This window comes from Piliocolobus tephrosceles, chromosome 10, assembly GCF_002776525.5.
Source record: "Piliocolobus tephrosceles isolate RC106 chromosome 10, ASM277652v3, whole genome shotgun sequence".
Classification (NCBI taxonomy): Eukaryota; Metazoa; Chordata; class Mammalia; order Primates; family Cercopithecidae; genus Piliocolobus; species Piliocolobus tephrosceles.
This window is the reverse complement of record NC_045443.1, coordinates 31,332,378-31,346,711: the sequence shown is the minus strand read 5'-3', so window position 1 is coordinate 31,346,711 and position 14,334 is coordinate 31,332,378. Positions and strand designations below refer to the sequence as shown.

Genomic DNA, 14,334 nt, shown 5'->3' with positions numbered 1-14,334 from the left:
GTGGCACTCACCTGTACTCCCTGCTACTCGGGAGGCTGAGGTGTGGTAGCACATGCCTCTAATCCTAGCTACTCAGGAGGCTGAGGCAGGAGAATCGCCTGAACCCGAGAGGCAGAGGTTGCACTGAGCCGATATCACACCACTGCACTCCAGCCTGGGCATAGAGCAAGACTCCATATAAAAAAAAAGTGTGTGTGTGTGTATATATATATATATACACACACACACACATATACATATACACACATATATATTTTATATATATTTATATGTTTTATATATATACACATATATATGTGTATATATGTATATATATATAAAATATATAAATTAGCTGGGCATTTTGGTGCAGATCGGTAATTCCAGCTACTCGGGAGGCTGAAGCTGGAGAATGGCGTGAACCCGGGAGGTGGAGCTTGGAGTGAGCCGAGATCGCATCACTGCACTCCAGCCTGGACAACTGAGCAAGATTCCATCTCAAAAAAATAAATAAATAAAAAATAAAATAATAATAATAATAATGATGGCCAGGCGAAGTGGCTCACGCCTGTAATCCCAGCACTTTGGGAGGCCAAGGTGGGTGAATTACTGAGGTAGGGAGTTCCAGACCAGCCTGACCAACATGAAGAAACCCCGTCTCTACCAAAAATGCAAAATTAGCTGGGCGTGGTGGCACATGCCTGTAATCCTAGCTACTTGGGAGGCTGAGGCAGGAGAATCCCTTGAACCCAGGAGACGGAGGTTGTGGTGAGCCGAAATCAAGCCATTGCACTCCAGCCTGGGCAACAAGAGCTAAACTCTGTCTCAAAATAATAATAATAATAATAATAAATGTGTAAATAGAATTTAAAGAAATTAATGGACATTTTCAAGGTTATTATAGGTTTATCGCTCATCAAAACTTTAGTTTACAATTTTTGCATCTGACCTAAAATGAGTTTGGAAGTTATAGTGGTCACATTGGTTGATATGATGCCATCCCTGTCCTTACGACAATAAAAATGAATAAGCTTAATAGCTGTTTCTGTGTTTCACTGGTGGCAAACTGGACCTCCACTGCCTTGGCTTCCCAAAGTGCTAGGATTACAGGTGTGAGCCACCACACTCGGCTAATTTTTATGTTTTTCGCAGAGGCAGGGTTTCACCATGTTGGCCAGGCTGGTCTCCAACTCCTGACCTCATATGATCTGCCTGCCTTGGCCTCCCAAAGTGCTGGGATTACAGGTGTGAGGCTCTGCGCCTGGCCGTTTATTATATTAAAAAAATTAAAAAAAAAATTTTTTTCCTAGCCAACCAATGCATGCAAGATGTCAGTATATATCCTCTGCTGTGCACTGTTTCAGGCACTGGAATACAAAAATGGGTAAAAAAGAGATAAAATCCCTGTATTTAAGGAGCTCATATTTTAATGAGCAGTGTCCTTTTTCTTTCTGTTTTTTTTTTTTTTTTTTTTTTTTTTTTTGAGACAGAGTCTTTCTCTGTCGCCCAGGCTGGGGTGCAGTGGCACAATCTCTGCTCACTGCAACCTCCACCTCCCAGGTTCAAGCGATTCTCCTGCCTCGGTCTCCCCAATAGCTGGGATTACAGGTGCCTGTCACCACACCAGGCTATCTTTTCAGGTGTTTATAATGTAGTTTTCATATACAGTTACAGGAATAGTATGTTACAGAACCTAAAGAAAAAAAAAAAGTATTAGTTGAGTTTAGAAGTGGGTTTATACTGTATGTACTAGGAATTGCCTGTTGAATTAACATTTCAGAAGTAACTATTTAAATCTGTATTGTTGATACTGCAGTGAAAGCAGCGAAACTTGTCAGCAGATGATTAAGTTTTACGGTTGATTTTCACACTTTTGTAGGTTGGGACCAATATCAAGTTTCTGGGAAGAACATCCTTCCTCTCTCCCCACCCTCTATCATTAACCCCGGGTTTCTGCCTGTTGCGTTAAGTGTGTTCTTGGGATAAAGGCGAATCATAATCGTTGGGGTTTCATTTTCCTCTTATCAATCTGAGAAGAGTTACTTCAGTTTTTTTCTTCCGGAGTCTAGACAGAGCTTTGATTGTTGAATTATTACATATTCTGCATGGAAAAGTCTGTATGTCACTTGTTATTTTTTCAATTCCCAAGACCACCAGTTAGTGGAATTATTTCTGGGTGAGTGGAACACCCTTTACAAGCTGCTAGAGGAGGTATGCCTGTCCCTAGGTTATTGGCTTTCCACTGCCTAGTCTTTTATAGAAAGTGGCACTGTTCCCACGGAAATAAACAATCATTCAATTCGGAGAGACTCGAAATCTTAAGGCCGAAATGAGAAAAAAATTGGATTGTTATGGGTTGGGTTACTATTTGAGAAGGGCAAGCGGGAGTTAGCGAATGGATAGGGTGTTAAAATGGGACTTTATTAAACGACTCATTACAACTGCACAAAAACTAAACCTTTGCTGGCCCCAGAGGATTTTTTTTTTTAAAGTTTCAAAAATCTAACTTCAAACAAAATTTAGGAAACGTGGGATTAGTGTAAGTTCAGTCTGGGTGCTTACAAGACCACCTCCTCTGTCACCGAAAGTGGGCACAGGTGTGAGAATTTTGCAAAAGCAGCTTTCAGAACAATTTTTCGGCGCTCAATGATGCCCCTAAGAACTTCGGGGGTGGAAAACACGCCAAGCAGCGAAGACTTCCCCTCGGTTGCTAACCTTTCCCTTTCCCACCTCGCCACTCCCTCTCCGTCGCGGCCTCCAGCCAGGGGGCGTTTGTTTATGTGACGTCCGCCGTAGTAAGCAGTCCCCGCCCCCGTTTCCCTCTGGCCGCCGCGTTTCCCGCGCCGCGGAGCTTCTCCCCTTAAAAGGACAATAGAGGCCTCGGGAGCGCGCGCGGTCCCCGGGACTTCTCCCCCTCCCAGCCCGCGACGTGCGCGCGCCCGTATGCAAATAAGTTCGATTCAAGAGAATTTTGTGCCGGGAGCCGCGCGTGCGCAGAGGGAAAGCGGAATCTACACCTTCTCGGCCAGCGGTAGCAACTGCAGAACTGCAGGAGACAATCTTTCTAGACAAGGCAGTTGAGGAGGAGGGAGCGCTTGAGGGGGACTGGCCTGGCGTGCACTCCGCACCTCGGGGACGTTATTGCGCGTGGAACGGCTGCTTTTGGAAGGTGAGTGACTCTCACCATGCCTCTAGTGCAAAACTGTCTCATGAGGCTTTGATTTCAGAGTGTTTTTTTTTCTCTCTCTTTTCACCTCCACCCACCTCCCCCCGTCCTTCCACATACACACAGGAAGTTTTGTCTTGGAGGTGGCATTGTTGGGAGCGCTGTTTTCGTGATCTTCAGACCCCAGGTTCTTTGGTACGCGCTTGTTTAGTGTGTATTTATTAATTGGGGAGGGTATTTGAGGCAAACCGAAAGTCTCGGGCCGGGGGAAGTGAGTGGAGCCTAGGCATAATTGAGGAGTCGCCGGAGTTGAGGGATCCACGTTGAAGGTGACAATGACTTTTCTCCGCCGCAGTATTCTCTCGCGGAAAGGAGCCCGGCGGCCGAAAGGCCCGAGAGGAAAGCGACTGGCTGGCCACCGCGCAGCGGCCGGGGTCGGTGCGTCCGCGTGGGCGCGAGGCGCGGGCGGGGTCGGGCGCCGTTGTGAAACCTCGTGGTTTAGTTGACTGCAGCCCCCGGGCTAGGGTGGACAATAAACGCCATTCGCTCGGAAACTAAGTTGCCGTCCGCTTCCGAGCTGGCGGCCGAGGGTCTTTAAATCGGCCTTTGGGGGTCAGTGCTGGGCTCTGCCGGAGCGCACGCGGCGTGGCGTTGTTTGCTCAACTCCGGAGGGATGCGGATGCGACAATGAGAGCAACACGCGGTCGCTTAAAAACAGCCCGTCTTCCACTCTCCTGCCCTCTTCGGACCGCGCCCAAGAGCGTCTAGTGTCCGGGGTGCCTTCGGAGCCCGAAGTTTTGCTCCCCGTGCGTTCACCTGTAGCATAGGTGTGGGCGCCACGGCGAGGGCTTCCCGTTTGTGGGCTGCCGTCCGCGCTGTAAGATGGCCAGGGAAGCCAACTTGGCTGGGGACGGAGGCGGCGGCGTTGTCTACGCCGCAGGAGTCAGTGAACTCCGCAGGGCACTGCTTTTTGTGCTCTACGTGACAGACCACGTGCTTCGGGCTGCGACCCTGGTCCTTGTCCGAATGTCCAGGCTCGCGTGAGCCGTGGGATGCGGCCGCCGTCAGGCAGGTCCGGCCGGCAGGACAATGTGGTTTGCTGATGATGGCGTCTTGCCAGTTTAAAAAGCAGAGTGAAAGTCGCCAACTCTCCGCCCGTGCGGGGCGGGTACTCCGGGCGTTTCTCATCAAGGACATTGCAAAACTTTGATTAAATAGGCCCGCTCCCGAGGGGAGGGCCGGGGGACCAGGCTCCGGACTCTTCGGGGCGCAGGGTCCGGACCCCTATCCGGGGTGATCGTTCAGTGTCCGGCCCCTGCGAAACGCTCCGACATCTCTGATGCTGCACGTAGGCAGCGCCCGGCTGGACAGAAAACAAAGGGCTGCATGTGCCCGTGCGGGCCCCCGGCGCTCGGGGCGGCCGCCTGGGCGGAGGGACGTGCGGGTCGGAGGCCCTCGAAGTTCGGGCGAGTTTCGGGAGGGGCTTTTGTCCCTCAGCCCCCTCGTGGGGAAACTTTGGCGGCGCTACTTGTGCGAGGTGCCATGCTGGTGCGTAGGGAGGCGGCGTGCTTCCCCGCTCCGGGCGTGGGGGCGGGCGAGGGAGGCGGCAGTGCCCGGCGCTTCAGCCCTGGCACCGGGGGCTGCGACGGCCGAGGGGTCCGGAGAGCGTGGCCCGGACTCCTCGGCCGGTTCCTCGTGGCCCGGGAGCCTGTGTCTGGGAGGTCTGTGGGTTCGCCTTTGAAGTCGAACTGTTGCCATGTTTGAATTACGTCAGGGCAAAGCCATGAGGAGGAACAAGCCCCGGCAGCGCGGCGTGCGGGAGGCGCGGCCTGCGGGAGGCGCCGGGTCGGGCGGGCGCGGGGCCCGTTGTTCCGGCGCAGGTGAGGGAGGTGGCGGCGAGCGACGCGGTTCACCTCCCGCTGCCCTCGCCCTGGCGAGCGGCCCCCGCAGGAACTTTCCTCCCGACGCGAGATGTCTTATTTACCAACAAATCCACCAGGGAGCATTCTTATTTGCTGGCTCGGCGTCTCTCTCGGCGGTCACCGGAGTGCCCGAGGGGGAGGCGCGATTTACGGAAGGTGGGGACCCGAGGGCCCTGGGAGGAGCGGGGAGGCATTTTATTGCTTTCGGGGAAACGGGCGAGGGCGGCTAGCACCTCCTCCCCAGCCGAGCTGTGGCCCGCAAGTCCGGGGGACCCAGCCCCGACGACGCCCGATAAACCACCGTGGGGAAGTTCCAGGGCTCCCAGTTGCCCTACTAAGGGAAGTGAGGACTGTGGGCGAATTGTGCGTGCGTCCAGTTTCTTTGTGTGTTTCGGGGGGGGGGGGGGGGGGGGGGGGGGCAAGGTTTGTTTTGGTGTGGGGGGAGTTGGTTTCTTGAGGTGGTAGGGCGGTGCAGTTTGTTCTGGTAACTATGACCCTCGTCAGTTTCTTTGTTTTTATTTTCTTCCTGTAACCTTCCATTACTTCAGGCACTCGGAAGATTAGGAATTACTGTTGAGTTAAACAGGGACCCTATCCGAGACAGTTTTACCCCAGCAATCCTTTCTCCCCCTCCTTATGTTGTCCTAAGGAGGGTTAAGAAAACCTTTTTTTTCTTTTAATAATTTAAAAATGAATTTGACCTTGTTATTCAGCGTACACTGAAAGCACCTGTTTTTGAACTGGAATTTGCCAGACTTGAAAAGCCTTTTAATATTTTATGTCGCAAAATTGAACACATTTAGTTGCCCAATCTAAATTAAAGTCTGGGAGTTTCTGGTGGAGTTCCGGAGAAAACCCTCATGGCATTTAAAGTATTTATGTAATGATTTTGGGAAGGGGGATCTTTTTTAGCCGAAAGGTATGCGTGACTCAGTGTTTGGTAGTTATTCGCTGCCTTATCTTAGGATGACCTTGAAGAAGCAAATGTTTAGGGAGTTGGGCCTTTTGGAAACATTGTAAGGAGGCTGGGGAGCTGGCTGCGGAGGAAGCTGCTCAGGAAGATGTCACAGGGTAACGGCTAGCTTCTTCCCAGTTCCCGTGAACTGGGGTTGACCTTCTGCTTACTCCTCCTAGATTTTTCTTTCAAGCTAACCTTTTTTTTTTTTTTTTTTGTATGTGGCCCCAGGCATAGCTCAGAAATTATGCTGGTTTGACACATGGATGCTTCTTTGGTATTTGGGGTTTGCCTGTAGTCTAGACATCCGATATGCACCACCGTATCTGTTGCTTCTTTCCTGATTTCTGCTGCATTTGAATCATGTTTAAGGCTTAGAATCTAAGTGATCATTACTAGGAAATAATACCCTTAAATGCCCTGCCCCCACACACCAAAAAATCGATACTAGTTGAAATCCATTTTTTTCTTTTCATTATTTTGTTATTAATAAACCTATTTTTCCCAAATTTTGGTTGACCAAATTGCAATACCAAAAGGCAACCAATATTAGTACATTTCTGTAGTAGATAGAAAGAGCATGTCAAGAAAATGAAAAACTTTGGATTTAATGACTTTAACTTTTTCTTTGGCAGCTATTTCCCTGGGTCGTTATTTAAAATGCATATGACGTGCTTTGCAAATATGCTGAGATTGTTTGAGTTGTTTTTCTTAATTAGTATTTCATAGCTAAGTTATGGCTAGAATTTCCATTTCCTAGCAGATTTCATATACTACATACAGAGCTTATGGTTTTTGTTTTACTAATTAGATGATGTAAAACAGGGATTTGGATTATCAATGTGAATGAATTCAGGGTGGGAAAGACCCACAGACAGAGTCTCTACTGCCTTCTCTTTGTATTGCTTTTGTGGGAGGTTGGAAATACGAAGTTCAATTGGTAGAATATTCTAGATCACTGGTGGACAGCAGGCCCCAAGTCCTTGCACAGTATTCTTAATGCTGTATATCTGGAACCTGAATGGTCAACCCCCCCCCCCCCACAGTGGTTATCAAGTCTTGGGAAATCTTGACTCAGGGCTCAAACTCAGACATATTTATGTAAAAGAAGCAATTTAAGAACCATTTTACATGTAAAATAAAAGTTTTTCACTGGGGAAAGTGTAAACTTATTTTAAATCTAAACCAACTACACAGGGCTCTTATGAGGATAAATTAATCAATTTACCATGCCAGGTACATAGTAGGTTGCTTTAAAAGTATGTCGTTTACGTTTTTTCTTAAGAGATGGTAAGAAATATAATTGGCTGAGCAGAAAAGGAACACAAGGATTAAGGCACAAAGTTTTGCTGTTCAGAGTTTCTGGGTTAGTAATGCTTGGGTTTCAAAGCTGTCATCATCTTTTTTTTTTTTTGAGACGGAGTCTCACTCTGTCACCCGGGCTGGAGTGCTGTGGCCGGATCTCAGCTCACTGCAAGCTCCGTCTCCCGGGTTCACGCCATTCTCCTGCCTCAGCCTCCCGAGTAGCTGGGACTACAGGCGCCCGCCACCTCGCCCGGCTAGTTTTTTGTATTTTTAGTAGAGACGGGGTTTCACCGTGTTAGCCAGGATGGTCTTGATCTCCTGACCTCGTGATCCGCCCGTCTCGGCCTCCCAAAGTGCTGGGATTACAGGCTTGAGCCACGGCGCCCGGCCAAAGCTGTCATAATCTTATAGTCAGTCACTTTGTGATCTAGTTTTTTTCATCAGTAAAATGGTAGTAATACGTATTGTAAATAAGTTGTGAATAATTAAGCAAGTGACATGATTGATAAATACTAGCTGCTGTTGTCCTCACAACACTGGGAAATAGACATTCTACATAAGGTAAAACTGAGGCCTGGGTCAGTTGTTGTTTCTGGGGAAACAGTCAGTAAATTTTTAGTGGAAAGAGTGAATGTCTTTGGTCTCTTCCCTTACCTTATGAAAGCAGTTCTGGGAAGACCCTGCCCTTGACTCTTGGTTGTCTTTTCAATTCTGATTCAACCATTTTACATCAGAAAGTCCTGTGGAAACCTGGAAAATGTCATTTTTCTTTCTTCCTGATTTCTCTTGTCCACACTGAGTTTTGATTTTGGGTGTTACAAATTGAGACTTTTTTTGTTGTCTTTTGTTTCTCCAGTTTTTTAATTGAATCTGCAACTAGGATTTTTCTGTATTATGGAAATAATCTGGAAATGCATCTAGTCCAAAAAGGGAGTTTGTTTTCAAGGTAGGGAGGTTTTCTCTTTGCCCCAGAAATACTAATGTCACAGGCACATTGCTGTTACATATTCAAGTATGAAAATTACAGTTGAACTAAAATAATTTATATCTAGTTTTGTATTTAGTTGTTTTCCACCTATTATACGTTTGGTTTGGCTTAATGTTGTTTTAATTTGGTTAATGTTAACTGTGCTGAGTTGAAGTAGCTCTCATTTCTCATTTCTCCCCACACTAGTCTAATTTCCTTCCCCTGGTCCAGCTTGAAATAAGCAAGAAACATTTTTTCCTATAGCTTTTAAAACCTCAAGCTTTTTTTCCTACAAAAGTCTATAGACCAAATGTTAAAGAAAAATGACTCCTTTTTAAAAACATTAAAAATATTTCTATAATCAATAGCGGAAACAATGACTCCTTTCAAAACATTAGTTTTTAAAATTCACGTCTTTATTGTAGATACCATTTCCCATTCCATGCCCTTAAAATATACTGTCTATATTAATCTTGGCTGCCCAACTCTTTGAGTAGTTAGCAAATTCTACCTGTTTCTGTGTACTATGTACAGCCAGCACCTGGTTGTAATAAAAGAGTTAGTTTCTGCTCTGCAGCGGTTTATTATTGAGTAGAGGAGATAATGCAGTAAACAAGAAGTGAAATCTTATGTGGTAGGTGTCCTAATAAAGGTATGGTAGAGTTTTGTAAAAGAAGTAATTCTTAAGAGAATTTCCCAGGTCAAGGGGATGGAGGGTAAGCTGTCTCAGACAGAAATAACAGCCTGAGTAGAGGGGTGGCTAGCTATTAAAGTTGGTTTGACACTCTTAGAATATCAGAATTCCAAGTTGGGAGCAGCTGGTAGGCAGGAGCAGATCCTGAAAAGCTTTGAATTCCTTGCCAAGGAGTTTAGATACTATCATGAGGCCAGCGTTGGTACCTTGGAAGGGAAGATTAATAGTTGAATTTTAGGAAGATATCACATGTTTAATGGATGTAGGGAAGTCAGTTACAAGGTTCTGACAGGAGTTCATGCACCATGATGAGGAATAAACAGGCAGTGGGGATGGAAGTGAAGGAAGAAACAGAGTCTCTAAGGACTTCACAATAAATTTGATGGAGGGCCATGCAGAGGCTGAAGGAAGAGTTCAGTTGGCTTCCAAGTTGTTTTTGTGTGACTGTGGATGATAACCAAGATAGGTAAACAGAGGAAGAGCAGATTTGGAGGGAAGATTGTATAATCAATTCTCAGGGTATCTAAAGGTTGGAATGGATTGGTGATCAGTTGGCCATATTTATCCTAGAGCTAAGGGGAGAGATTGGACCAGGAAATGAATAATATTGGGTTATTACCAATAAGATTGTTAGTAATTTCCTGTGAGTGGATTGCCCAAAGACAGAAAGCAAAATGATACTTGAAATGTAAGGAGGAAAAAAGAAAGAAAGAAGAAAGATTTGTGAGTAAACAGAATTGTCAGAGCTGAGTGCATACCTCGTGCCAGTCTTTGTGTTGATGCTTTACAAATACTATTCAGGAGATTTGGGATTTGTCATTATTATTATTATTTTGAGATGGAGCTTTGCTCTTGTTGCCCAAGCTGGAGTTCAGTGGCGCGATCTCAGCTCACTGCAACCTCTGCCTCTGGGTTCAGGCAATTCTCTTGCCTCAGCCTCCTGAGTAGCTGGGATTACAGGTGTGCGCCACCTGGCTGGGCTAATTTTTTGTATTTTTAGTAGAAACGGCGTTTCACCATGTTAGCCAGGCTGGTCTCGAACTCCTGACCAGGTGATCCATCTGCCTCGGCCTCGCTTAGTGCTGGGATTACAGGTGTGAGCCACCGTGCCTGTCCTGTCATTATTTTATAGATGAGGAAACCGAATTAGTGAGGTTAAGGAACTTTCCTGAGGTTTGGGTCAAATCAGGTGTGTATACTACCATGTATCCATTTTGTTAACTTTTTTTTTTTTTTTTTTGAGACGGAGTCTTGCTCTGTGGCCTGGGCTGGAGTGCAGTGGCCGGATCTCAGCTCACTGCAAGCTCCGCCTCCCGGGTTCACGCCATTCTCCTGCCTCAGCCTCCCAAGTAGCTGGCACTACAGGCGCCCGCCACCTCGCCCGGCTAGTTTTTTTTGTATTTTTTAGTAGAGACGGAGTTTCACAGTGTTAGCCAGGGTGGTCTCGATCTCCTGACCTCGTGATCCGCCCGTCTCGGCCTCCCAATGTGCTGGGATTACAGGCTTGAGCCACCGCGCCCGGCCTCCATTTTCTTAACATTTTTATCAAGTTTGAAAATAGAAGAACAGCTTCATAGAAGAGTATATGGGCCCAATTCATGACCTTAAAGTCTGACTGAAAAGGCTAAGTTCCTCTTTTCCCACAGACCTGGGCTTAAAATCTTTAATCATCAGAGTTTTATGTTCAATTAAATTTGTTGTACGTATCTTGGGATAGATAGCGTTTGTTTTTCTTTAATGTTCAGCTCTTATAAATTCAAGGAAATAAACAGAATTTCCTAATATTACAGAAGGGCAAATAAAATTAGTAGTGACTTCCTATTTAGTTGTAAAGACAGAAGCAGAAATAGACTCCAAATTGACTCATTGCAGACTAGAGTATAGTTATTATTATTATTATTTTTTGTATTTTTAGTAGAGGCAGGGTTTCACTGTGTTAGCCAGGATGGTCTCAATCTCCTGACCTCATGATCCACCCACCTCGGCCTCCCAAAGTGCTGGAATTACAGGCGTGAGTCACCGCGCCCGGCCTGAGTATAGTTATATTTTCTAACTCATAATCATCCCTTTAAAGCGAGTAAATATTCTTTCTGACACTTTGAATTTTTTTTCATCCACTGGAATTCCTCTTAATCTAGAATTGGGAGACCTAGTTTTTTTGTTTTGTTTTGTTTTGTTTTTTACTCTACCAAAATTGGAGGGGCCTGATAGTTTTTTACACTATCTAAAGCCCAGATACTTGGATTTGTAATTTTATTTTTAACCTATACCACTTCAGTGGAAGACTTATTTCTGAGTTTGACCTCTTTCCTATATAGGATGAGTTTTAGGCTCTTCTGCTAAGTGTGGATTCCATAGACAGCCACAGTTACAAATGCTTTACCATCTAATTTCTCAGAGATAGGGCACGTGTTTGGAGAGGCTGTTGGCAAACAAGTGGGGTCTGCTACCCTTTCTCAGTTTTCTTACAGACAGATTTACATTTGTCCCTTAAAGTTAGCTAAATTCAGGAATTTTGCTGAGATATGTAGGCTGGTATCTAGAAGCGGGTAAGAGGAAATAATGTCTTACTGCTCCATGGCTTTCCTTAACTGCTGATGAAACATGTCTCATTGTTGGGGAATACTGCAGCCAAGTGGCCTAGCAGCGGGAGAATACAAAGCATTTAGTCCTGTTGACCCTTTGTGAAAAGTGTTGCTCCAGTTACACTGTTAGTGTTTACTGGATCTTGTACTTAAATGTGATTCATGATAGCATATGATTGACTAAAATGGTGTCAGTGGTGGCATTACCAGTTACAAGAACTCAAGTATCCTCCCACAGTTTGTGATCACGAGTATTTTTTCTTGTTTATTTCTTTTCCTTTCCCATCATCCTGCCATTTCTAGTTTGACTCGAAAGAAATGCATCTCCTTCACTTCAGAGTTGTCTTTGGTTGCTTAGTTCTTTTTGTCTTTGTTCACTGCTGATTCCTTCCCACTTTACAAATCTTTTGCTTGTCTCCTCTCTGCAGTTTCCTTCCCATTCTGCTCTGTGTGTATTTTGATCTTACCAGTCTAATTCGTAGTCTCTCCCATGGAGTGTATTTTCTAATTTGTATCTCTCCATCTGTATGTCTTCATTGAGGACGTTTATTTAAGCTCTCTGTGCTTTTTTAGATTACTCTTAAGGTGTGTCTTGATAACCAAGGTTATTGGGGAGTGATGCTCTTGGTTAAAAAAAAAAAAGCAGGAGGTAGTAAAGTGAAAGTAAGCTTCTTTTATGCTTGCACTCCTCAGAGGCAACCACTATTTACTATTTTTAAAAACCAATTTAAAAAGAAGTTTGTGTACTCACAGTCTCATTTTAAAAACATCCTGTGAGATTATACTGTATTACTGTTGTTCAACTTGCTTTAAAGGTTGAAATAGCATTCTGTGGTGTTTCAAGCATAATTTAACCAGTCTGAAAATTCATTGACATTTAAGTCACCTCAACTATCTTGTTTTTTGTTTTTTTTTTAAAGACTTAGGCCAGTTGATTTTTAGAAAGAAAAAATGATAATTAGAAGCTAGGATTTTGGTTTATTGGAAACTTAAGGATAGTTTCATTTGGGAGGTTGTTCCCCTAATTTGTGCATATCAGAATTTCAGTTCCCAGGATGACTTGGACAAGTTGTGAAGTTAACTGTTGATTTACCGCATTTGACTACTGCTCTCAATTTTCTTCCATCTAGTCCACCCAGTGGTATTATTGAGTTTTGAAAGGTATTTTTGAATATTAAAAAAACCCTTTACTTCTAAATCTATAAAAAAGCCAGAAGAAGGAATCTAGAGAGTGTAAGTGGAAGTTATATTAGAGTAACTAATGGTGTCCTTCAGAGCATGCATACCAACTAAGGAGAGTTTGACAGATGTTAAATTCATCATGATAAGAACCCTCTCCATATCCTTAAATGTGAGTTAACACCCTTATAAGATTTAAAAAGATAAGAAAATAGTTGAATTAAATTCATGGCCTTTTCACTGTCTCCTGATTCCATATTAAAAAGGTTACTAAAGCTCTAAAATTTGCATTTCAGTATTTTTCATTTTGTTTCCTGGTTGGAGCTTAAAGTGAACAAAGTATTTGGTATTGTTGAGATTTATAAGAGATAATCTTTAATCTTATTTATCAGAAAACTTTTCGTAAATAGCATCTTCAATATAAACTATTGCTGTGAAACTCTTTTTCTTTCCTATGTATATTATTATATTCAGTAAACTTATGTGTTTAATTAGACATTATTCCTGATCTTTGGCTTCCCAATTTCATTAGATGAGATTAGAATTGTCCCTTTTGTATCTTTGATATATCGTGGTTATCTCATCGTTTTCTTGACTTATCAGCACCAAGGTTAGATTCATTAAGTTGATCATTTAATTTATATGAAACCCACAGCTTTAAAGTAGAAGAAAACCCCACAAATCAACCAGAACAGATGTTTAGGATTGATTGTCGTGTTTTAAAACTTTATTTTTTTGTTTATATACATTTTGTCCATATAATTGCAGTTATCTTTCTTAATTGCTTTTGCTGACTTAGCTATTACCTTTAATCTTTTTAACTTTGGGATATTCAATTAATTTGGTCAGAACTATAATTATAGCATGGTTGATTTTTTTTTTTTTTTTTGACATGGATTTTCGCTCTTGTCCCCAAGGCTGGAGTGCAGTGGTGCAATCTCGGCTCGCTGCAAACTCCGCCTCCTGGGTTCAAGCAATTCTCCTGCCTCAGCCTCCTGAGTAGCCGGAATTACAGGCGCCTCCCGCTACTACGCCTGGCAAATTTTTTTATTTTTCGTAGAGACGGGGTTTCGTCATGTTGGTCAGGCTGGTTTCAAACTCCTGACCTCAGGTGATCCACCCAGCTTGGCCTCCCAAAGTGCTGGGATTACAGGCTTGAGCCACCATACCCAGCCATGGTTGATTGTTTTTAACTGTTACAGTATTAAAACAATTTTTGGGTTTTTGGCTAATAGTAGTCAAAGAAAGAATGCCAGTGAAAGTGCCTTATAAAATGTAAAGTGCTATACAAATGGCAACTTAAAATTTAAGCAACACATTTATTGCACCTGTGAAAACAAATAAAAGAAAAAACTGATCAACACAGTCCTCTTCTAAATTTCTTTCTGGCCCAGGAATGTGTGTACATGCAAAGGCAGCTATGTCAGAGATAAGCATTACAAACTCCCATAAGTAGGCATGTTTTAACTGTAACCTTTCAAATCCTGAGAAACTTCTCAAAATGTTTGTCCTATTTGAAGAAACTTCAGACAGCATACTGTAGACAGACAGACAGATGATGATAGTGTCAGAAGAAAAGAAA

General features: G+C 44.0%; 2 protein-coding genes across 7 annotated transcripts in view; one reads left to right on the top strand and one right to left on the bottom strand.

Moving 5' to 3' along the window:
- Positions 1 to 2,946: 2,946 nt before the first annotated feature.
- Positions 2,947 to 14,334, top strand: part of SINHCAF (SIN3-HDAC complex associated factor) — a 46,475-nt gene continuing 35,087 nt past the window's right edge. Inside the window, exon 1 of one of the 6 annotated variants that reach the window (XM_023208975.1) lies at positions 2,947 to 3,148. Coding sequence is in view for 1 of the 6 variants with exons in the window: in XM_023208974.1 (XP_023064742.1) it covers positions 4,929 to 5,223 (295 nt within the window). In the remaining 5 variants the exon portion in view is untranslated. Of the gene's footprint in view, positions 3,149 to 3,272; positions 3,341 to 4,912; positions 5,224 to 5,307; positions 5,431 to 14,334 lie in introns of those variants that run through there. The other 5 variants (XM_023208976.2, XM_023208977.1, XM_023208978.1 and 2 more) reach the window with 5 other exon arrangements.
- LOC111540594 lies at positions 3,237 to 4,959 on the bottom strand. Its single transcript, XM_023208981.2, has one exon. The coding sequence runs from the start codon at positions 4,340 to 4,342 to the stop codon at positions 3,854 to 3,856; it is 489 nt and encodes a 162-aa protein (XP_023064749.1). The 5' UTR covers positions 4,343 to 4,959; the 3' UTR covers positions 3,237 to 3,853.

Bases quoted from the DNA above. Each gene is read 5' to 3' on its own strand.
- LOC111540594 (XM_023208981.2), bottom strand. From the start codon at position 4,342: ATGTCCTTGATGAGAAACGCCCGGAGTACCCGCCCCGCACGGGCGGAG.